Source organism: Neolamprologus multifasciatus, chromosome 8 (genome assembly GCF_963576455.1).
Source record: "Neolamprologus multifasciatus chromosome 8, fNeoMul1.2, whole genome shotgun sequence".
NCBI classification, from domain to species: Eukaryota; Metazoa; Chordata; class Actinopteri; order Cichliformes; family Cichlidae; genus Neolamprologus; species Neolamprologus multifasciatus.
In genome coordinates, this window is record NC_140446.1 from 3,733,636 (window position 1) to 3,759,311 (window position 25,676).

Sequence of the window (25,676 nt, forward strand, 5' to 3'; positions counted from 1 at the left end):
TATTTGATAGCTTGCTGCGAGACCTCACACCGAGCACATCTACTGCAGGTGTGGTGCCTGTTATCGGACCCGGAGTTAGCAACATCCCCCCAAAACCCGAAGAGGAGAGTCCTGGCCCCTAGCCCTGCTAGTGTAGCAGAAGTGATGAGGATGAGGATGCAGCAGCAGCCGTTCTTCTCTGCGTGAGTAGCTTAATGTTGTTCGTGTGTAATTTACGTTGAGTAGGCTAACCACGTTATTACATTAATGCATGTAAGGTGAACTAGCAAACATCATCATAGCTACATGCAGCTGTCTTCTTGTTTGATGGCAGATACTCCCTTCACCCTGGACAAAAAGGCTAAAATGACCAAAGAAAAAGTGGAAAACAGTTAAACATGAGAGGTTTTTGGACAAAGTTTGTGTTTTTTCCATTGTTTAAGCTGCTTCCAGCCAAGAGTGATACCATATATGCCCCATAGCTGCAGAAAAGGCTAACATTGTTATCTTTTTACAAAAAAAAAACAGCTGAACATGAGAGGTTTTTGGACCAATTGTGTGTTCTCCATTCTTTAAGCACCGGTTTGAGCACCGTTTAAGCACCGGCACCGTTTCAAAAGTACCGGTTTGGCACCGGTATCGGATAAAACCTAAACGATACCCATCCCTATCCAAAACCAAGTGCGTCCAAATACTTCACATGTTAAACTGTCCAACTTTACAGCAGAAATAAATATGTTTACAGCCTGGGACCAAAAGCAGCTTTAGTCTCTATGGATAGTTTTACATATGAACATCTGTATGGTGTGTGAGGATTTTTATAATGGACCCATTTTTATATTTTTAATTCTTAAAAGTTAAAGACTTGCCTCATCTCCACTAATTCGAGACACAGAACTAGATTTCCCAACAGGTTTTTGTGCTGCTGGTGCCATTTGGAACATTTTATTGGGATTGTGTGACGAATAATACGACTTCCTGTATGGTAAAAACTGTCCAATCAGTCTGTATTTAGCAATAATGAGACCTGTGCTCTACAGCTATGCACCTTGCTAACCAAGCTCTGCTAATAACTTGTATATGGTTGCTACTAGCTCTGAAACAACAACATAGCCGGAGCCAAAATGGTAACGGCGAGACTTCAGAACCAATGGGTGATGTCACAGTGGCATCAATCGATGATTAGACCGCACACAACAACAGACGCACAACAAACCTGGAGTCTGCCCACACTCCAGCTCGCCCCGAATGATCCGCTTTCTTATTATTCAGCTGACACTTGAACTTAAGTGACATCCTTCAAACGTGCCTGTGCTAACACAGCTGAAGGCACAAACGCCGTCTGCAGATGCTGGATGTAAACTCGCTCTGTCACTTTATATCATTTTTCACAGAGTGGGAGCGAGTTCCTCGGTTTGAAACCAGCTGGTAGCTCCACAGCCGCCGAAGCTGGCAGTGAGTGATGACCACTAATGGGCCAGTTTTCAAATTAATCCTTTCATGTCATGCTATTTGCATTGCAGCCTCGCCAGCGCTCGGTGAAATTTCCGACTCCAGCCGGAACAAGGTTTGATTGCGATGGCTGGATTCAATAAGGGCGCACTCGGGGGTCTCTGAGTGTTTTCAAAATCTTGGATAGCAGACCGCGTGTTTGTGATAGCGTGGGTTTAAATTTGGCTCTGGATTTTTGCTACATGTCAACTAATCCTATCTCTAATATTTTCTGTCACTAAGTGTGTAACTCAGTCCAGATTGCATTCAATAAAACCACAAAGAATAAGAGGGCATGATTAATGACTTCACGGCTTCCATTTAGCTAATCTTTCTTATTCTTTTTTGGTTTTTATTCATCTTATTTTATTTACTTCAGTTGCTGGATGTTAAATAAAATATTATATGCTACTTTAAACTAAAAATTTTCTATCATTTTACATTTATTCTTCATGGGAATCAATCTTAAAGCACCTTGAACTGAAATAACCTGATTAAAAATGTCTTATAAATACATTTAAGGGAGTGGATGCCTGATAATGACACCTAAAGGTTTACTAACTACACTTATATAAGGTTCCTGAATTGTGTATAAACTATATTTAAAAGATGAATGCAGTCATCAATCTATATTTTGAACTGCAGGAGCCTATCCCAGCTGTTACTGGGTAAAAGGCAGGGTAGCCCATCACAGGGAAACACGAACTGTTTCCCCCATAAAGACGACATCTGATGACCTCGTCTGTACCCGTAGTTTTCTTACCTTTTAATTGGTTAATAGGTTAGAATAGTTTCCATTGTTTTCCAAGGGTAACTGCACAGCTGGAGACCGCCCTCCCTACCTTCTGATTTCAAGGTGTAAAGAGCTACACCTTCATTCTTTCTAACGGCCACCAGAGGGCGACCCCGTGAGTGTAAAGACTTCTACGAGAAAATGATTCTGCTGCTCGCTTGAGGTCCGAATCACTCTTTTGAATCCATCCATCCATGCATGAGAAGGTAATATGCTCCAGCTTTAGGTCACATTCATCCCTTTCTCGCCACTACAGAGAACGCCAAATGTAAAGTTCACACTTCCAAGAGGTAGTCTAACATCCTTCACAGCCTATGCCTGCACAGAAAGTACACAGAGCCTTTAAAGGCACCAAACTCTGCTGAAAGTTGATAAAAAAGGGAAATGAAAACGTGCTGGAAATTTGAGGAGAATCTGTGCGCTAGATGTTAAGAAGTTAGACTCAAAATGTTAAATTGGCCTCTTGGTCGTATTAAAGGAAACGTAAGAGGATTAATGGTGTATTTGTGGTGACAGGACTGATGGATGCAATGCACCATTTTTCTTTGTGTGTCATTTGAATACATGAACTGTTGAAGCAAATATGGTGGCCAAAGTCTGCATCTTTTTACAGTATATTTCAAAACACTCTACGTTTATGGACTTCTTTGCTGGACCAGAAACTGTCACGGCTGGCGGGGTGAGCCGTGTGGTGTGGAGGAAAAGGAGGACCCAAAATGCAGACAGACGATGTGATGAGATGAGTGAGGGTTTTATTTATAGTGCACAAATAACAGAACTGAGGGCAGGACAGAACATAAACCTAAACTGGGTGAGCTAAATAACAAATCTGAGATCATACGAACGGGGTGAGAGGCAGAGAGACACAGACGAGGAACGGACACCATGAAACACAGACGAGCCGACAACGAACACAGACCGACACCCACTATAAATACACACATCAGGTAATCAGGAAATGGCACACAGGAGGGGACACAGCTGGAACTAATGGACATAACGAGACACAACCCTACAAAGTAAAACAGGAAACACACAGACTGTTTTACATAACAACACGAGGACATGAACAGAGCACCGAGGGAGACGCAGGTAGGGAAGATAAACACTACAAACTCCAACCACCAATACAAAAACAGAATAAACTAGAAAATACTAATAACAAACTCAAAACGCTGGGTCACCGACCCAGGACCATGACAGAAACAACGACCAAACAGAGAAATTAAAATATAGATGCACGGTTCCCAGATCAGTGGGTTCTCTACTGATGGAGGATACTGCGCCTTTCAGACTGCTTAAGCCTAAAAGGCAAATTTTTCATGGCTTCTGGGATAGCCGCAGGTATCAAGGTTGTTATGGAATTACAATGAGTCCAGGATTAACCTCGTGCAGAAATAATTGTTGAGGAGATGCAGATGAATTGAAGCAAACACTATTGTGGGAACTGTCTCGATATCAAGGAGAATGGGAGAGACATTTTGCAGCAGCTGTGATCATGCAGTTTCATGACCCTGTTCCAACTGTCCAGATAAGGAAAGACATTATGTCTCTGCAGTATCTACAAGCAGCTGGCCCACAGTACAACCACAACACTATCAGTACACAGACATCACTGGAGTCATAAAAGCTTCAATGAGACTATTTTTCAAATAAAGTTGTTAACCACAAATTTAAAAAAGCAAAAAACCGGGCATCGTTTATGAATGCAGATCAATTTTAAGATTGCTGGTTAACCTTTGAGGCTGCTCAAACACAAATGGTCAAAAGAAGACAACAAAGCGGACTGGAAATGAAAACCAGAAAGCTTCTGGTGCTAAAAACCTTGTGGCCTGCCTACAGGTGCACGTGCATCTGTGCAAATATCATCAGAGTCGTTAAGATTCAGAGTCTGAATCCAGGAATTTTGTGTCTGTCAGGCTTAGGCTGAAAATCGGACCGATCTGACACTTCATTTAAATGGCCTGTATTTATATAGCGCTTTACTCGTCCCTAAGGACCCCAAAGCGCTTTACACAACCTGTCATCCACCCATTCACACACTGGTGATGGCAGTTACATTGCAGCCACAGCCACCCTGGGGCGCACTGACAGAGGCGAGGCTGCCGGACACTGGCGCCACCGGGCCCTCTGACCACCACCAGTAGGCAACGGGTGAAGCGTCTTGCCCAAGGACACAACGACCGAGACTGTCCAAGCCGGGGCTCGAACCGGTTACAAGACGAACTCCCAACTCTTGAGCCACGATCGCACTTCATGATGTTTCCTACACACAGACTTTACTTTGGTGGGCTACCCCAATTTATAGACTTAGATCTTCTTTATTCATCTCAGAGAATTGATGAAGTTATCCATGTTACTAAAAGAACAACCCTTTTGGTCTTCAGTTGCAAACCAGCTGTCTGAGGCTCGGGTGTGAATCGGTTTTTATCGGTTTCTATTGTTAACTCGGTTTCCCTGGGACTTTTCCTGTGTGTTATGAATAAATCTTCTATGTTTTGGTTTTATTTTGTTGTATTTATCCGTGACGTCTTAAAGGCCGGTCCATGAAAATATTGTCGGACATAAACCGGTCTGTGGCGCAAAAAAGGTTGGAGACTGCTGTTGTATTGTCTACCAACCTCCCTGATGGCCACATTGCTATTGTGGCTGTAAGAGCCAATTAAAAGTTAATTTTATTGGTACTTGTAAAATGATTGGAGGAGAGATATGCATGTTTGATGTTGGGAGTGTGATTTCTAGTTGGTTTCAAAGTGTTTTTTTTGTTAAAGGCATAGAATATAGAAGTGCAACATTCTAATGCGCTTTTTAGTATTTTGGGCTTCCGGCACACTGTAATTCCGTAGTTGGGGAGTCGGATAAGCTGGAAGCAACACAGTTTTTTTGACCGAGTCTTGCCATGTAAATGAAAAGTTCCAATAAACATCTTTAACGCAAGAAAAGTACCTGGACTTGCTCGCGTTCAAATGCATGTTGCCGGACTGACTCCTAAAGGTGGTACAGAAGAGTGAAATAGAGACGGAGTGCCGCCACTACATAAGTCAAAAAAACTCGCTTCACCGACATGTGGAGGATCGGGTGCATGGCGCTCGGATGGAAGGGCGCAGCCTAGCGAAATGTAAGATAAAAGGCGCTGCTTAAGGATACTGGCACAGAACCGGATAATTCTTTGGATTATTCTTTAGAAGAAGGTAACAAACTCTCTTATTACTTCGTGCTGTAAGAGGAAAGGACGTCTTTCGGAGGCTCGTTAAGTTTGGTGGAAAACGAAAGTGAAACTTAACTGTGTGCCGTCGTCAACCCCGCTCTCTTTTCTCTCTCTGCCTGTGGGACCGCATGTTGTAAAACAGGATTTGATGCAGTCAGTGTGGAGTTTTTGGCACGTTATGAAGCTGGTGTACACTATGTCTATTAAAAATTCTAAGCAGAAGACAAATAGTGCATGCAACTTGAGCCAATAAACCCCTGCAACTTATAAGATGGCAGATGAAAGAGAGGTGGGAAGAACATGTAAGTTAACAGAGAAGGCTTTGGAAGAAAAATTACAAAGATGTATTGCCTTAAGAAGACGAACATTAGGAACAATCACAGGCAAAATAAAGGAGATAAAGATAATGATGAGTGATGCTCAGAACCTTCAAAATTTGAAAGAAAGGATGGAAAGTGACTTTGCATTGGCTCTGAATGAGTTTCACAGTCACAATAACCAGGTTATGAGCCTTTTGTCTGAAGAAGAAAAAATATTTGACCAGGACAATTGGTTTGAGCCCAAAATGGCAGCAGTAAGAGAGTTTATGAAAACAACAAAGAAATGGATAGCAGAAGATCATAAGCATATGATTCCAAATGAAGCTGAGCAGCAGGAGCACGTTACAGATGACTTGGAAGAAGCTGTTAACCCAGAAGACAGCGCATCACAGGTTGGAGCTAGAAAGGATGCAGTTCATAGCTCGCGTGGGTCTCAAATCAGCCGAGCATCTACAACATCTAGAGTTTCCTCCACTCGTGCTAAACAGGAGGCAGAACACGCAGCCTTGCTGGAACGAGCCGCAGCATTGAAGAAAAAGCAAGAACTTGAGTTGGAGTTGGCCAGGATTAGGCAACATCTTGAGCTTGAAACAGCAAGAGTCAAAGCGGAAAAGGAAGAGTTAGAGTTGGAGACTGCATTAGCAGAAAGTCAAGCAAAATTAAAGGTGCTCAAGGAATATGAAAGATCTGAAGATGGTCTGAGCAGTTATGTGTCAATACAAAGATCGCAAGGTCGAGGAGTTAAAAAGGAAAGAGTTGGCATAATGCTCCCACAACAAGCTGATGTGAGTAGTCACGCTAATTCACAAGTGCAAAACTCACAGGTACCACAACTGTCTCATCCAGTCTCCACTCATGGGCTTAATGCTCACGTTAACAGAAGTGATGATCTATTGTCAGTCATGCAGAAACAGAATGTAATCACTGAGTTACTTGTGAAACAGCAGCAGCTGGCTCAGTTGCCATCGAAAGACATTCCTGTTTTTAAAGGTGATGCACTACAGTATAAGGCCTTCATAAGAGCCTTCGAACATGCAGTAGAGCAAAAGACTGATAACAACCAAGACAAGCTGTATTTTTTGGAACAGTTCACTGCTGGCGAACCACAGGAGCTAATTCGCAGTTGTGTACACATGACTCCTAGCAAAGGTTACCGCGAGGCCAGACGGTTGCTACATAAGCACTATGGAGATGAGCTAAGGATCGCAAGCGCATTCATTGAGAAAGCACTCAAATGGCCGCAAGTGAAAAATGATGATGCAAAGGCATTAAATGCTTATGCTATGTTCCTGACTGGATGTCGCAACACCATGGAGGATGTTGAATTTTTGGAAGAGATGGATAATCCCACCAATCTACGCACAGTGATATCCAAGCTGCCCTACAAAACCAGAGAACGTTGGCGTGTAGAAGCATTTGAACTCCAAGAAAAGAGGGGCAAAAGAGCAAGATTTGCAGATTTGGTGAACTTTATAGACCGCCAGGCTAAAATAGCTATGGATCCACTCTTTGGTAATATCCCAGACAACCGTGCAGTGACAAGTGGAAAGACTGACCAAAGGGAAAAATATCCAGCAAAGAAGGAGTTTCGAGGAAGCAGTTTTGCCACCAACATTTCCGCCAATAACAAAAGACTACAAGAAACAAACGTTAAAACTGAAAATTCAATCAAGACAGTGAGTGCCTTTGAGAAGCCATGTTTGTATTGTCAGCAGCCTCACACTCTTGCTTCTTGTGGCAAGATTAAGAATCAACCACACAAAGAACGTGTGGATTTCTTGAAGTCAAAGGGACTCTGTTTTGGATGTTTGGTTTATGGGCATCTCAGCAAGTTCTGCAAGCGCAGAATGGAATGTAAAGAGTGTTCACTAAAGCACCCAGACATTCTGCACATGGGGAAAAAAGAAAGCTCTGTGGAAACAGAAAGGAAGGATGTTACTGATGGTAATGAGGCACCTTGTGCTCAAGTTCCTGTCAGTCAAGAGACTTGTGGGCTTACAGGGGCCGGAGAAGAGGAGTGTGTGCTCTCTATAGTACCAGTCAAGATCAAATCTAAAATGAGTGATAAATATATAGAGACATATGCCTTTTTGGACCCGGGAAGCACGGCAACATTTTGCACGGCAGATCTACAAAGGAAACTGAATGTTAAAGGAAAGCCTACACGGATACTTCTAAGTACCATGAGTCAAGAAAAACCAGGAGAACAGAAACTCATGAACAGTTTTGTTATATCAGACTTGGAAGTGTGTGGGTTGGACGATTCCAAGTTCGTTGACTTACCCAAGGTGTTCACTCACACTAGTATACCTGTGAGTAATGGAAACATACCCAAGCAGTCAGACATCCAGAAGTGGCCTTATCTACATGAAGTGAGGCTACCAGAGATAGAGGCTAATGTAGACCTGCTTATAGGAGCCAACTGTGCAAAAGCAATGGAGCCGTGGCGTATCATTAATGGACAAAATGGAGGTCCTTATGCAGTGAAGACCACCATTGGTTGGGTGGTGAATGGACCCATGAGAAAAGAACTAAATGACTCAGAAAGCAAAGAACCACATTTCTCAGTAAGCCGTATCTCCTTAGTGGAAGTTGAGAAGCTACTGGTCCAACAGTATAACATCGATTTTTCAGAACGTAATTATGATGACAAAGAGGAAATGTCACAGGAAGACAAACAGTTTCTACGAGCAGTAGAAAAGACAACCATCTTCGAAAATGGACACTATAACATTGGATTGCCACTTAAGAATGAGAATCTTCAAATGCCAAACAACCGTTGTGTTGCGGAGCAGCGGATAGCATGTTTGTTCAGGAAGTTTAAGAAGAATCCTCAGTTTTTTGAAGATTATAAGTGCTTCATGGAAAACATCATCACCAAGGGCTATGCAGTTCCAGTGCCAGACCACCAGTTGAGCCGTGACGACAACAGAGTGTTCTATATACCACACCATGGGGTGTATCACCCGAAGAAGAGAAAGTTGCGAGTCGTGTTCGACTGTACGGCTTCATACCAGGATATGTCTCTAAACAAGGAGTTACTGCAGGGACCGGATCTGACTAACACACTGGTGGGTGTTCTTTTAAGATTCCGTGAAAAGCCAGTAGCACTGATGGCAGACATTGAATCAATGTTTTACCAAGTCAATGTACCAGAAAAGGATGCTGATCTTCTTCGTTTTCTCTGGTGGCCAGATGGCAAGCTGGATGAGCCCATGAAGGAATATAGGATGATGGTGCACCTCTTCGGAGCTACTTCCTCACCGAGTGTCGCCTCATATGCGCTAAGAAGAACGGCAGAAGATCACAAGGAAGAAGCATCTCCAGAAGCTGTTCAGACAGTCCTGTGCAACTTCTACGTAGATGACTGTCTGAAAAGTGTAGCTACAGAAGAGGCTGCAGTGAAATTAGTCAGTGATCTTCGTGCTCTGTGTACCAGCGGAGGGTTTACATTAACAAAATGGACAAGTAACAGTAGAAAAGTGCTGATGTCAATTCCTGAAGAACACAGAGCCAACGAGGTGAAAGATCTGGATCTTAGGCATGACACTTTGCCAGTTGAGAGAACTCTAGGTGTACAGTGGAACACAGAAACAGATACCTTCACTTACACTATAAGGTTGCAAGACAAGCCAATGACCAGAAGAGGCATTTTGTCAGTCATTAATTCAATTTATGACCCTCTTGGCTTTCTAGCACCAGTCATCTTGCCTGCAAAACTTTTGTTGAAAGATCTCTGTAAAGAGCAGCATGGTTGGGACAAGGAGATCAATGAAAAGCATGCAAAAATTTGGAAAAAATGGAAAGAAGACGTTGTACTCCTCTCCAACTTCCATGTGAGTAGATGCCTAGAGCCTACAGGTTTCGGATGCACTGTTGTTGCGCAGTTGCACCATTTTTCCGATGCTTCAGATTACGCATATGGAACTGTCTCTTACCTGTTGATGGAAAATAGACAAGGCAAGAGACATTGTGCCTTTCTCATTGGGAAATCAAGAGTTTCTCCGCTCAAGCAAGTCACAATTCCTAGGCTTGAGCTGACTGCAGCAGTGATTTCAGTGAGGATGGACAGATTACTGCGACAAGAACTTCAAGTTCCTCTGCAACAATCAGTCTTCTGGACGGACAGCACAACTGTGCTTAGATACATTGATAGCGAAACATCTCGCTTCAAAACATTTGTTGCAAATAGAGTTTCACTGATTCGAGAAGCAACCAAGCCATCACAATGGAAGTATGTGACATCGGCAGAAAATCCTGCAGATCAAGCAAGCAGAGGCTTAAAGGCTAAAGATCTGTTGGAAGGAGGTTCATGGATTCACGGGCCGAACTATCTTCTAGATAAAAACGAATGGCCAGAACAGCCAGTAAGAAAGAAGGAAAACCTTCAAAATGATCCAGAAGTCAAGACTTCAGCAACGGTTAATATACTGAAAGTTGGGGAAGGCATGGAACCAATGAAACGTGTGATTGACTACTATTCGGACTGGAATAAACTGAAAAGAGCAGTAGCCTGGATAATGAAGCTAAGGAAGGTGCTGTGGATGTTAAAAGAAGAAAGACAACAGTACTCAAAAATAGTCCAGAAGAATGAAAATGATCCTGAAAAGCAAAAGTTAAAGTTGCAAGTGCACATGGAGACGTTTAAATCTGCAATGGGAAAGAAAGCGCTTGCTTTGGAGGATCTTGAGGCTGCAGAATCAGTAATTGTTCGTTTCAGCCAGAAACAACATCATGGAGAGGAGATCAAAATCCTACAGAGGGGAGGACAGCTCAGTTGTAGCAGCCAGCTGTTCAAATTAGACCCAGTTCTTCGAGATGGGATGCTGAGAGTTGGCGGCAGACTCAATAAATCAGGCTTGCCAGAAAGTGCTAAACAACCAGCAATTCTTTCTAAACACAGCAAAATCTCTGAAATCATTTTGAGAGACATCCATCAACGAACTGGTCACTGCGGTCGCAATTATGTGCTGGCACAATTGCGATGCAGATATTGGATTCCTCAAGCCAATTCGGCAATTAGAAAGATAATCAGCAAATGTCAAACTTGCCGTAGGATTTCTGGAAGGGTTGGTGAGCAGAAGATGGCAGACTTACCTGAAGACCGTCTTCTACCAGACAAACCTCCGTTTACAAACACTGGTGTCGACTACTTTGGCCCATTTGATGTCAAGCGGGGCCGGGGTACTGTCAAAAGATATGGTGTCATGTTTACCTGCCTCACTCTCAGAGCTGTACATATTGAAGTTGCAGACAGTCTTGACACAGACTCCTGTATCAATGCGATTCGCCGTTTCATCTGCAGAAGAGGTCAAGTTACCATCATGAGGTCAGATAATGGCACAAACTTTGTTGCAGCTGAAAGGGAGTTGAGGAAAGCCATTCAAAGACTGGATAACGACAAAATAGAAAGAGTCCTACAACCAAAAGGTATAAAGTGGATTTTTAACAGCCCGGCTGCTTCACATCAAGGTGGAGTTTGGGAGAGACAAATTCGAACAGTGCGTCGAATTCTCAGCGCTCTCTTGAAGGAACAAGTGCCAAATGAAGATTGTCTTCATACGATAATGTGTGAGATTGAAAGCATCATTAATGGCAGACCTCTCACAAGTGTCTCAGAAGACATAAATGACGTTGAAGCTTTAACGCCGAGCCATCTGCTGCTGCTTAAGTCACAGCCCCTCATGCCTCCAGGTGTCTTCAACAAAAATGATGCATACACCAGAAGAAGATGGAGACAGGTTCAATATCTAGCAGATTTGTTTTGGACTAGATGGACTCGTGAATATCTTCCACTTCTGCAAGAGCGCCAGAAGTGGCTGAAACCGAGAAGAAACTTCATGGTCGGAGATCTTGTGCTGCTGGTGGACAGTTCTTCTCCACGCAACTCCTGGCTCATGGGGAGAGTGGTTGAGACGTTGCCAGACTCAAGTGGAACAGTCCGAAGATTGAAAGTAAAAACTAAAAGCAACATCCTGGAAAGACCCGTTAACAAGTTGTGTCTTCTGGAGGAGGCTTCATCCAAGCGATGAAGAGAAAGAATGTTTGTTCATGGACATTACAATTAGGTTGGCTCTTAATGATTAATGTGTAAGTTAGTAATTGTTTAGTTCTCCCACCTAACCAATTAGGGGCCGGATGATGTAAGAGCCAATTAAAAGTTAATTTTATTGGTACTTGTAAAATGATTGGAGGAGAGATATGCATGTTTGATGTTGGGAGTGTGATTTCTAGTTGGTTTCAAAGTGTTTTTTTTGTTAAAGGCATAGAATATAGAAGTGCAACATTCTAATGCGCTTTTTAGTATTTTGGGCTTCCGGCACACTGTAATTCCGTAGTTGGGGAGTCGGATAAGCTGGAAGCAACACAGTTTTTTTGACCGAGTCTTGCCATGTAAATGAAAAGTTCCAATAAACATCTTTAACGCAAGAAAAGTACCTGGACTTGCTCGCGTTCAAATGCATGTTGCCGGACTGACTCCTAAAGGTGGTACAGAAGAGTGAAATAGAGACGGAGTGCCGCCACTACAGTGGCGGTCCTGAATTAGTTACTCCCTATACTTCACCATCTTGCAGCTGCTTATCATTGCCCTCGCTCTGCTTTGGCGAATTGACTATGTGAACGTTAGCATATGCTACTTCCGGTGCAGAAACTCCTGTGGGGAGCTTTGTTTCCGGTGTCCTATTCGAGCCTTGTTTACGGTCCAAAACAAGTTAAGCAAATGAATGAATCAAGCGGCGATTTACATTTCTATAGACGTCTCGGGTATTTACCCAATATATCTGTAAATGATGTTCATCGACTTGTTGATATTTTTCCCCGCGCCTCAGAGCAAAAGAGAAAATGGATTCAAATGTTATATTTCTCAGCTGTCCCTCGTTTATGCGGGTGTTATGTTCTAAAAATAACCAGCGATAGGTGAAATCAAGTAGCCAATTTTATTTTTTGACGGTGCAAAACGTTTCGTGGACATCGTGGACATACAGCACTGCACTTCAGAGTTACACTGCTAGCATCGATGCAGCGATTCTGTACTGTACAGGAGAGACGTCACGGAGGAGATCGTCTGCAGCGATCAGGACACAATGTGACGTAAAAATGAGCATGAAAACTTGCACTAAAAAATCTGCGAAACAGCGAGGTGAAAGGTGAACCGCGTTATAGCGAGGGACCGCTGTAATTTTGAAGGTAAGTCACAACATACCCTTCGTAAATACTAATGTATAGAAACCGTTACCAGCAATCATTCACTTTTTGTGTGGCTTTTTTCACGGTTTGTTGACATGCTGTGTAGGTGTGTACTTGACTAGCTGATATCGACATAACGGGGAAACATCTGGTTTGACTATTCTTCACCTGTAGTTTGAATGCTGAACATTTGCCTGTTTAAATCATGAGACCAGTCACTATACAGAGATGTGCTTCTGCTGCAGTTCTGCTTGTGTTGAGTGATGTAAACAACTGATCGATTTAAACTCTTTAAACGTCAAAATTGATCATTCGATTTTTTATGACACAACAGTGGTGAGTGTTCCCACCTTCTGCTCTTTGTAACTTAACGCGATCTTTCCGTTTTAGAGTTTTGGACATGATTGTGGAGTATATCTTCGCAGTAGCGATTGAACGCAAAGTAAAGCTACCGGAAATGTACAACCCCACATCCGGTCTCAAACCAGGAAGTTAGCATTTTCTCGTGCACAGGGTCTATTAGACTACCTTCAACAGATGAGGTCCAAAATGTTGGCGATAAAGTTCTTTCACAAGATAATAAAACTTGATGGAGCGACAGCTAATTATGTTGCTCAAATATTGATTGTCACAAAGTCCGTGGCACTTACATTAGAGGTAATATATCTAAAGACTGCTGTGCACAGCAAAACTAGCCCCATACATGCGTTCACATATTTGCATATCATACATCAAATCTCAATCTGTGGGAATCTTAGCTTCAGTTATGATGCAAGTAACAAATATTTATCACAGCAATCAAACAGGTGAATAATTCATCTGCACAACCTGCAGAACAGAATCAATCTGATCCATATTTCTGTCACTAATGACAACCCCACTGCACATCCTGCCTGCTAAACTCTCATTGATTTAGTTTTACCATCGGAGACCAACACCAGGCCTAATTTGAATTACAGACAACATGGGAGTTGTAGGCAGGGATCTGCAGGTCTGGAGACAGCCAATAACAAGCTTGGTACAGTGCCTTTTTATAGGGACATTTTAGCGAGCAGCAGCAGTAAGTTAAGCTCCAGCCAGCAGCTCTCAGGCTGAACTGGACCTTTTCTCGCCTCATATTTGATGAAACAGGCATATTGTGTTCAATAATTGCATATCAGAAATCTTACTTGCATAGTTTAAAGTGAACCAAAGCACTTATTTGATTCATGCAGGGGTTTTTTCTTTCTCATGTGAACACTCTGAGGGAGAAATGTCGCAGCATGCAGCACAAGAGTGTTAAAAGAGTTAAATGCAGAAGTGTGTGCCAACGTGTGACCAGCGCTAACGCAGTGGAGAAGCAGGCATGCACAGACACAATGGAGTTATCCTATTAAGAGACGAATCCACACAGAGGCACAGATTTACGCTGAAACACAAACACAATATTGGCACTGACCTTGAAGCTCCAGTAGTTTGGTTGTTGCTAGAGGGGGAGGAAAGAAAAACAAAGAGTAAAGGAGACAGAAGAGGGGCAGGGGGGGTGAAAGAGGGAGAAAAAGAAGGATTGAGTGTGAGACTTTTTTTTCCTGCAAAATGCCACAATAGCAATGCTCAAAGCACAAAAGCGACTGGTTAGAACCAGAACAGAGAGAGAAAATGCTTTGTCACTCGGTCGCCACGCGAAGATTTGCAAGTGATACCGCAAAGGGTGCCTAATGAAGTTTGAGAGGTTTAATGGTACGTCGTTTTTACACAGCGAGAACGATATGCCCCAAAACACAAAGGCCACATTGCTTAAAATGACACATTGTAGCAAAGCTTAAGCAAGAAAACCAAAAATTGCCCTTTTTATTGATTCTTTTCTGTACATTAGGCCTGGTGAGGAAATGATGAGCTAATTATCGTGATGATAGCCAGATTAACTTGCGTTGTCCTTCACTGCCATCATAATAGGACTTTAATTGCTTGTAATTGCTTCTCAGCAATTAATCAAATGTTTACAGTGACTTCACACATACTAATGACGCAGGGCCAGGCAGCTCCTAAAACCAGCCCCACAGGCTCGCTCGCAGAGTTTGCTGGCGTGTACCCAGGACCGGGATTAAAGCAATGCACAGACACTGGATTAACAAGCTGCCATTTTTACTTGATCTGGAAGGACGCCAGTGCTCAGGTCAGCATTACTCTGATTCCTGAAGATGCAGACACTGAGAGAGTTTATGCACTGATCCGCCACCTTCAGTCAGAGCCCATGAATTGATACGTTGCATAGTACGACCCCGTGTGACCCTTCAAAAGTATTTGGGCAAATTTCTGCCACCTTTCTGCACTGATGTTTGATCTGATTTGGTTTTGCTAATAATCTCTATGAAAACGACAAAACCAACAAGGTGGTAAAGCATAAAGACACCGAACTGGAAAATTAAAATGAAATACGAAAATGTGAAGAGTCCAAAATTGAGTCAATACTCATAAACTCCCGAGTAAACATGCTTACAGAGTGTTCCAGAAATCTGTTGCCAAGATAATGTATAATAAAAAATACACGTGTGCATGTTATTGATTATTTGTTTATCTGAAAAATAACTTGAGGTACAGATGGGAAGAACCATGATTTTCAAATGTTTACATTTCCTTTAAGTTAGTTAGAAAATACTGAAGTTTAACCAACTATGTTTTCTCTTAAATCAGCGGTCACCAACCTTTTTTGCGCCACGGACCGGTTTATGCCCGACAATATTTTCATGGACCGGCCTTTAAGGTGTCGCAGATAAATACAACAAAATAAAACTAGTACCGGTACCGAAAAAAAGAAGATTTATTCATAACACACGTGAAAAGACCCAGAAAAACCGAGTAAACGATAAAAACGATAACAAAATAACGCTGAAAACCGATAAAAACCCTGAAAACTATACATTTCACACCTGAGCCTCAACTCTCGCGGCCCGGTACCAAACGACTCACGGACCGGTACCAGTCCGAGGCCCGGGGGTTGGGGACCGCTGTCTTAAATATATGTATTTTTCTTTGGTTTTTCAGTACATGGGGGATGTAAGTCGCTCCTCCAGCTAGAAGGTGGCAGTAATGGAAGAAGAACTCATTATTAACAACCAGGCATCAGATCAGTAAACCTCATCTGTCTTTGAGTTGACACGTTCCTCCAAAAAATGGAAAAATGTGCAAATCAAAAGATGACAGCTGTCAAAAAGTTCAAAAGACAAACGAAAATTAGATCCACTGGAGACAGATGTGCTGCAGATGTGTTTGAGGATAGTTTAAGTACAGTCTAATACTTCCCAGTGAATATTCAACAGTATTGTTGCTTAAAACAGCCATCAAAGAATAGACTGTCCAGTTGATTATTTAGCACTAATTAGCAGGTATCTGCATCAACTTTATGAATGCAGCCCAAACAAGCTAGGATTAGCGGATAACTTAGTGTTACTTGCTTGCAAAGCAAAGGAGTTCTTATGTTAAAGCATTATCTCCAATATTATTAGATGTGCAATAAATTTAATCTGCCTAGATTAACGTGTGTGTAGTTTAGCAGTTTTCAGAGACACTGGGTTATCTCGTCCAAACGAATGGGTTAGTCTATGAAAGACGTCTGTGCTATGACACCATAATTTAATACTGTTTTAGCCATTTAGCAGACATCCATCTCTCTATGGTCACTCATTACTGTACGTGAATAACGCTCTCCGACAGTCTACCTTCTTTTTTATCCAAACTGGAAGTGAGAAATAAACTTCCCAGAGTGCTTTTCCATCTCTCAGCAGCAGCTGTGTTGTTGTTATGTTTGAGAAGCACAGTGCGCATTATAACAGGGTGAATTGTTCCACCTGAAGAAGTCCATGGTGGTAACTGTTTGGGTTATTAGTGATCTTACAGGCAACCAATCCTATTTTGATGTTTAGAGGGAACCCTTCAGTAGCATCATCAATCTCCTCATTCCCTTAATGGTTTCAGCAAACTAGCAATTGTTAGTTCATCTGGAAGAACTGAACATAATTTATTGAGACAGAGAAATCAATGAATGCAATTAGACTCCAATGATCCATTGTGGCAGAATGCAATCCCAGTGGTGACAGGATTTAGGGCTGGGCACCTGCAGTATAGGGTCTAGGTCTCTACCCTTGGAAACTATTTTAATAGTCCTCAAACCAGGTCCTTATTTATGCATACTGAAGTTTCAAAACTCGTCCTTAAAGGTACCATGGACGTCGCCAGGCCTCGTCTTTACGAGGGGAAGAATAAAGGATACAAACTGGAGGCTGACTGGCTAAAAGAAGGCAGGAAAGAAAACAACTGGATTAATGAAATGATGACAGCTTTGAGTTTGACAGCGTGGGAAAGTGGTAGTGATGTAAAGAACCGACTGGCAGCTGAACACAGCAAACAGGAAGATGAGGGATCCAGATCTTCCTTATTGAACTGACGCATGAGCTATTTTATGAACACAAAACCAGCTGCGCACAAAATGTTCTCACTTTGATGTGGAAGAACTTAAACACCAGGTCCCATGAAAAACCTGCGGGATGAACTCGAACACTGACTGAAGACCTCATCATCTGCTCTTGTAGCCGAAGGGGAAATTCAAATCCCTGCAGCAGGTTCAACATCTGCTAGAAAGGGTAAAACCACTCAAGTAAAGCCCACGACTTTCACACCTTTGCCTGAATAAATGTTATGCTCGATGATGACTGATATCAGAGCCAGTCTTTCCTGAACGAAGAGAGAAATCACCACTATTTTCCTCAACTTTCACTTATATGTAGATGCTGGCTGAATGAGTGAACTAAAGTCGGGCATGTTCATACAAATCCTAATGATAGTGAGAAAGAAAATACACATAAAGGATGCTGGTACTCCTTTGCAGTGTATGAAAAGTCTGTTATTCAACACGTAGCTTTTATTTCAATTGTTTTAATATTTGGCAGGAAAAAAAACAAACAACAGTTAAGTCGTCACTGCACGGACTACTGAACTTGTGGGTAGATGAAAAATAACCCAGTAAAAATGTCTACCGGCGTGGCACTGTGTGTGTATTTGATGCTGATTCTCCACAGGCTGTTTTTGCCTTCAGCAGCAAAATATGTGCTGCTGTTGTCAACTTGTCAGCTACTAACCAGCATGTGTTTGGTATCACGAAATGTTGTGTCTGTAACCAAAACACAGTCTCTTCCACATCGCGCACTCAGCTCTCCTGGTTAAAAGTCATCTGTCTTTGTCTTTTAACCCTTTAAGACCTGCCATAGAACCAAGTCCGCCAGAGCTTATATTATATTTTTACATGCTGTGGAGCCATTTTTGGGAGCATTTCAAGTTGCTATACATCAATACAACCATTATAGCCCAAATTTTAATAATATGTCTGCATTAAGTGCATAGTAATTACATAAATTGCAAAAAAGTGCAATAAACTACAAAAAAATTGAAAATTGTTTTTGTTTTTTTAACATATATTTCTAGTTAGAGAAATTTAAGAGGCTTATCCCTCAAAACTGTAAATACAAAAAAGTTGCACAAAATAGTTTCCCACCACAGGAAATTTATTTTGAGTGTCTTCATAGTTTTATTTTTGAAATACACCAATTTTTATACACTGCAGGAAAAACGAAAATAAATATTATAATGCAAATTTGCAAAAAAGCAGCATATGCATCAAAATAAACTATTTCCAGCAGTGCAATATGAGTCCTAAGCATCCCAGAAACAACACAGAAAGTCATAAAGTCAAACATACGGAACATACATACATTTTTTGAAACACGGTTTCATATGCAAAAAAAAGTATTGCGCTAGCTTACGTGGTTGCAGAGCTACCGGGATTTAAAAATAGTTACGCAAAACAGAGCGTGCCCGCTCCGACCGGATTTAAAGGGTTAATGAGCAGTTTGGTGATATTTTAAAATAGAAACACTCTCGTATGTGGTTAATATGGGGTATCCCTACAAAGAGAAACTTTTGTTGTGTGTGTCGTCGTAGTTTTGTCGTTTTCGTTGGTTTTAAATGTTCATTTTTGTTTGTTTGTACTTCAAATACTTAAAATGTTTAAAAATGTTAACATTTAAGACATTTTTAATTGCAGTATGTTAAACAATATGAACAAAGCATTACATTACATTACATTAAGGTTATTTAAGTTTTCTCCAGTTTTTTTCCACCTGAATTTTCCTTTTTTTTGTTTAATTTTCAAAATAAAACTGTAGAAATGATTCTAACCAATGCTGTTAATCAGGACTTCACTCACTTACAGAGACACAATTTGTTTATCTAATGGTCAAAAATCACGGTGAAATAGTTTTCTGTCAAATAAAGTAAAATAAAGTCATTCCCATAATTGCATTTGGACCAGAAGCACCAAGCAGATCCCTCATAGCTCACTGAAGCAGCAACAACAAACATTTAAGCGGAGGACTTGAAGAATGTTGATATTTTCCAGTATTTAAATAACAAACTGAGAGAATTAAGAAGCGTTGGCAGAGATCTGTGATCAGAATTTATTTAGTTTATTTTCCAAAAAAAACCCCAGTTGAGTTGGGCTTACTCACCGCCAACAACACTATACAGTCTGACATTACTCTATTGTTATCTACCAAGTGGGATTTAAATGAGCACACTCATCATAGAAGTAAACCTTTAAAATCAACAACACGGAGCTTTCCAAGCCAGATGTCACATGTTTAATAATTTCATTTTATTGCTATTTGACAACACGTCTCAGTGATATCTGATTGATGTCAGAGGCTGTGAGAGGTTGAGTCAACAGTAAATGATGAATGTCTGACTTATAACCGAGTCAAGTCAATCTTTATCAAGAACAAAGGTTAAAGGGAAAAATATTAAAACACAGCAAATTTTGTCTATTAGCTGTTTACAAAATAAAGCAGCACTGAGTTGAGAAGCGTAACTCCCTCTCCACAGTTACTTTGTGCTGTATGATTAGCGTCTACATTACTACAATAAATCATTACTCATGTGGAAGAACACACCTCTAACTGCTCCCAGCTCAATTACCTTTCAGTGCATTCTAATATATCACAGAGCGCCGTGTTTGCAAAGCTTCTCACGCTCAGATCTCAGTTTGCACTGTCTTCAATACAGAACTCTCAAAAATCTACAAAAAGCTGTGACAACAAACGATTTGCAACAATTTCAGGAGAAGTGAGTGTGCAGACCTGATCATAGTAATGCAGTTGCCCCAGCACTTTACAACACTGCTGCATGGCATCAAATATTCATGACTACAAAAGGAAGCAACAAAGTTAAAGTCCAGAGAAAAAGTCAACACAGTGCAACACAAATGTGATCCTGGGTTCACTTACTGTAGCTGAATCTACCACAGAGGTGTTTTTAAATGCTTTGCCAGGTCTTTATATGCCTGATTTTATTTTTAAAAAGTCAGGATCACAGAAGAGAGTCGTGAAACTCTCACTAGAGCATCAAATTCGTTGCACTTGCACCTAATTCAGAAAACATGACAAAAACTACATGCTTACTGTAGACAGGTGAATTGTCCTGTGTTTGCCCCGCCTCACAGCCCATAACACCAATGACACCTAGAATTGGCCACACCCCCTTGCTGGACAAGCAGAAAATGGATCTGACGACCTCCCAGATGAAAAAATAAAGCCCAAAAAGTTTCTCTAATGCAGCGGTCTCCAACCTTTTTTGCGCCACGGAGCGGTTTATGCCGACAATATTTTCACAGACCAGCCTTTAAGGTGTCGCGGATAAATACAACAAAATAAAACTAGTACCGGTACCGAAAAAAGTGATAAAAAGTTATTCATAACACACGTGAAAAGACCCAGGAAAACCGAGTTAACGATAAAAACGATAACAAAATAACGCTGAAAACCGATAAAACCCCTGAAAACCATACATTTCACACCTGAGCCTCAACTCTCGCGGCCCGGTACCAAACGACTCACGGACCAGTACCGGTCCGAGGCCCGGGGGTTGGGGACCGCTGGTCTAATGGTCACGTGAGGTCGGTTCCAAAAGACTTCCATGTTAAAATGTCCAACATGTTTACAGCATGTTTCAAAAAAATCTCTTTGACTAGGTTTTCCTATTTAAATGGTAAAATCCCAGTTCCTATACAGGACTCAAAACACTTTGTACAACACTCCTCATTCACCCAAGCGCTTATTTCTACACCTAAGTGCTTTCTATCCAACATTCACATACACGAGTATCTTGGGGTCGAGTATTTTGCCCAAGGACACTTTGGCATGCACACTCGAGCAGCCAAAGATAGAAGCACCACCTTTCTAATTCAAGGGTGACCCGCTCTCCTGAGCTACAGCCACCCCATTTAATGTGTGAGGAGGGTGTGGGGATTCCAGGCGTTATGGCCTTTTCCAATCTGGCAGGCATATTCACGAGACTACTGATGTGTGAAGTCATTTTGATGACATCAGATAACTGAAGTTATACAGTGTAACAAATATTTTCCTAAATGGAATTAAATGAGAAAAAGTGTTTTTTCCCCAAAAGTTTTCTACAATAAACAGCAGGAGACCAACAGTGATGTGTGAAATCTCATCTTTATCTCATATACAGAATTTTTTTGGTACTTTTTCAGTTTTTCTGATGTTGCACTTTGTAGACATTTCAGGACACATCTCTCATTCGGCACACTTTCTCATCAAATTGTCCAGATCAGAGAATTTTGATGAAAAACGTTACAGCTCGTTGTCTACAGCTGGAAAGAGACATTGTTTGTATTTCTACAATATTTCAAATATGAGTTATTGATTCCAGAAGATGAAATCAATAATTATCTTTCCAACTGCACTGAGCTACCCATTGTACAAATCTAGAAAGAAGAAAAATCACACAAGTGGCTCAAATTGCCGCTATTTATTCTCACTCTTCACTGCATCTTTGTCATAAGGACACCTGAAATGGTGAAAACAACAGCTCAGAGAGCAACTGCTTCATTCAGCATTTAGCTGGAGTGTCTATGCAGTGATTAGTTTGTGGTTATGAGCTGACATGTTGCTCCTTGAAATTGTATTAAATGTCATAGAGCCAAATTACAACAAGTCACCTCAAAAAAAAATCCTATTCTAAGCTAAAGAACAATAATGGAGTATAAACCTCAATAACCAGATGTCCCCATATAAGCTAACACTTGGTGACAGTGGGAAAGAAAAACTCCTATTTAACAGGAAGAAACCTCTGGTAGAACCAGGCTCAGGGAGGGGCGGGGCCATCTGCAGTGACTGGTTTGGGGTGAAGTAAGGAAGACTGTAAAAAAGCCACACTACAGATTTAGTGTGCAGACTGTGTTTCATAGAAGATCTGTCAACTTGGGTGAAATTAAACAAACGTTCAGTTCAATCAATCGTAACTGAAGTAAAGCAGTTATATGAGAGAAACAGCAGGATGGCAGGCAGCAGGGAGATGGAAACCCTAGAAAACCAGTTACACCATTTTTTAAGTGGCATTTATTTTCAAATACATCATTTCTTTGAGCTCATGTAGCAGCAAACACACAAACTGTTTCTGTCCTGTTTGACACACAGTGTGTCTGCAAGCTAAAAGTACAGCTGCTGGATTTCAAACTGAGAGAAAGGAAAGTGAGATAACTTCACTCAGGGATGCAAGAAAGATGCAAGAAAGACAAGTCAGGAGTGGAAGAACGGAGATTAGATTTAAAGGTAAACACCCATCAGTGACATTTGATAGGCTGGAAGTTTAAAGCTGACATTTAATGTCCTTATTTATTTAGAGCTTTTTTTGAACAACTATTTATTGTGAAACACCTCGCAAAAATAGAATACTAGCAAAAAAAAAAAAGGGGGGGGGGGTTAGTTTGCAGTATTGTAGTAAAGTTTACAGTAATTTGCTGGTGCGGAGCAGCTGTGGTGTTCATGGTCAGTTTCAGGTTGCATAAAGGGTAGAAAAGATCAAATTAGATTTAAGGTAATGTTGAAACGATACTGATTAGATTCACTGACTGCTTTCCATCTTCATACTGTCCAGAAGAATTCAGAAGTGCAGTAAAGGCCGCAACAGAAAAAGCTAGTTTTTAAATTTTTTAATTCCTTTGTTTTTCTCTGCTTCTGTTCTACAAAACAGATACTCAAGTAAATTCAAGCACATTGATACAAATTAGAGTTTAGATGAAAGAGTCTGTATTTACATTATATGGGTAATGATGTTATTTTAGATCCAATTAAGTGTTGCAGGGGGACTGGAGCCTATCCCAGGCTATTCAGGGTGGGAGGCAGGGTTCACCCTGGACAGGTTGCCGGTCTGTCAGAGGACTAACACAGAGGCATAGACAACTATTTAGAATGATTGGTTAAGCTAACCCCACCTGTATGCCTTTGGACTGTGGAAGGAAGCCACGAACTCCACAGGTGATTGGTGATTAGTCCCCATCTGGCTGCATCCCTGAGCCAGGATCTTCCTGTTAAAACAAGGTTTTTCTTTCTAACTGTCACCAAGTGCTTGCTCACTTGATTATTTATTTGTTTTGGGTTTCTCTCTATTACTGTATTGTATGAACAGCCTTGAGTTGACCGTTGTAGTGGTTTGGCACTTAAAGTAAAACTGAATTGCATCCAAATGAATTGGTTGACCCTGCTGGTGATCTATCCAGGGTGTAGCCCGGCATCAGGCTTAGGCTCCAGACCCCCGTGACCCTGAGGCAGAAGTCTTATACGGTGGTGAAAATCTGCAAAACCATCTTTTTCCATACAGTCTGCGACTGGATTGCACTCATCCCCAAACCTGCCACTTGTAAAGACTTTACAAAATACCGAATACGACCTTTGTGCTGGTACCTGCCACAGCAGATATGTTTATGAGAACGTTTTTCCACAATGACTACTCACGAGTGGGAATGTGAACATGCTCAGAGGTGTCTCAGCCTCAAACACAATGACCTCTAGTTTACTGAGACTTCCACTCTCAAAAACAAGCACACAACTGTCATTTGGCATTTCTGTTTAAAAAGCTGCCAAAAATACTGACTGGTGGGCGGGCATACGTGGAAGCACCTTGTCACACTGAACACCAGTGAGACGAGCGGAGTGAAAACAAAACAGAAATATAGAAAACCTGTCATGCAAAAAGCAGGAAGTTCACTCTGGAGCGCTTCGTTCCCAGTCAGAAGCTGATTGAGAAAATGTGCTTTCAGGGCTTTTAATTTGAATACCGACTTGCAGTTTGGGCGTTTTTAATAAAGCACAGGTGGGTTTCTTTCTGTCGGTGCGTCTAAACTTCATTAAAACGCGGTGAGCGCTTTGAAATAACAAATTCCCTTAATAATTAAAATGAAGGTGTAGGTGGAACTTAATTCTTGTTTGAGCAGCTGTTCTGGGAGCTGTATAGATCCCCGGTATTTTCTCTTGTCTCTCCTGGAAACTCAAGTTTAAACTTTGCAAAATTCATCTCGCTGTTTTTAAATATGGAGCGAAGGAAGCAGGGCAGAGGAAACAAAGACCTCAACAGGCCTGTGGGCTGTCGTGACCCAGATTTCTGAGCAGTGTGAGGCTTCCAGGCCGCTCTCCAAGCCTGGTGACCAAAACAGAGCCATCATGCTGCACCTGATCTCGTGCCACCCAGCCTCAGTGTGCCTCAGCCCAGCTCAGACACTTCCAATCAAACATTTAACACTCACACAAGCACATTTTTAATCCAAATGTAGTCGTTTTTTTTTTGCTTTCTCTTCTGCTTTTTTATCTTATCTATATGATCAGAAGGATGACAGACGCACAAGAATTTTATTATTTTAAATAAAATTCGTTTGGAGAGTAAATGGATAAAAGAAGCTCTGCTGGGGACACAGAGGACTCTGATAGGGAGCAAAAAAGCAAAGACTAGACCTGTTTTTTAACCATACAGCCTTTCTGGAGAAGGTGGCCACCTCTGTCAAATGATGTCATACTGATGGAGGCAAAGGGAAGCCAATAGTAAGACCCCAAGTGACCAGGAGACAAATGCAACTCTTATTAACCCGTCCACATGTTTACCTACAGTTCGTTTTGCAGTTGAAGTCTTTAATCACAATTATTTGGATTTTAGAACCAGTCGAAGCCAGAAACCAGAACTGAAAGTCAAATTTGATTAATCTCCTGGCCTTATTTGTTAAAGGTCACTGTGACATATTAGAGTCATAACATCGTGCCTGCGAGATCTGCTAAACTGCTCGCTCCTCCCCAGCGAAGCCTTCCACACACGATGTCATCGGGAAGAAGGCAGTCGATTGCAATTTTCAAAAACACGGAGCATAAAAGAGCCATGTGTGTAATACTGACTGTATACTCCAACAAACTACAGAGGCAACATCGTTTCTCCTCTGCTGTGCTCTGATTGAAGCTGTACGACGCTTAATGGTAGAAAAAAAAACGCCCGACAGCTCGTGTTTTTATTGGCTCGACGTGCCTAAATCAAGGGAAGAATTTTGAACCTACTCATCTTTCTATTTAGACGTCGTGCTGAGTTCAAGAAGCAGCGCTGCTTTTTGTTCATAAAGACTTACAGTAGAGGTTTGAACAGTTTTGTTCCCATCGCAAAGAGCCGTCCTACATCCAGCCGTAATCAGGGTGTGTAGTCTGAAGCTGATGATTGCATTTCCCCTCATCTGCTAGAAATGGGTCCTGTTTCCCATGAGCCAATGGGCAGCTATGTTGGTATAACTAAAGAACATCATCATCACCTCATATCACTGTGTCTGTGAAGGTTCTCA

At 41.6% G+C, this 25,676-nt stretch overlaps 1 protein-coding gene across 8 annotated transcripts in view; it reads right to left on the reverse strand.

Moving 5' to 3' along the window:
• Positions 1 to 25,676, reverse strand: part of srcin1b (SRC kinase signaling inhibitor 1b) — a 176,440-nt gene that overhangs the window by 74,397 nt on the left and 76,367 nt on the right. For all 8 annotated transcript variants that reach the window (XM_085169910.1, XM_085169913.1, XM_085169914.1 and 5 more), the window contains one exon: positions 14,418 to 14,444. In XM_085169910.1, the coding sequence (XP_085026036.1) occupies positions 14,418 to 14,444 (27 nt within the window). The remainder of the gene's footprint in view (positions 1 to 14,417; positions 14,445 to 25,676) is intronic.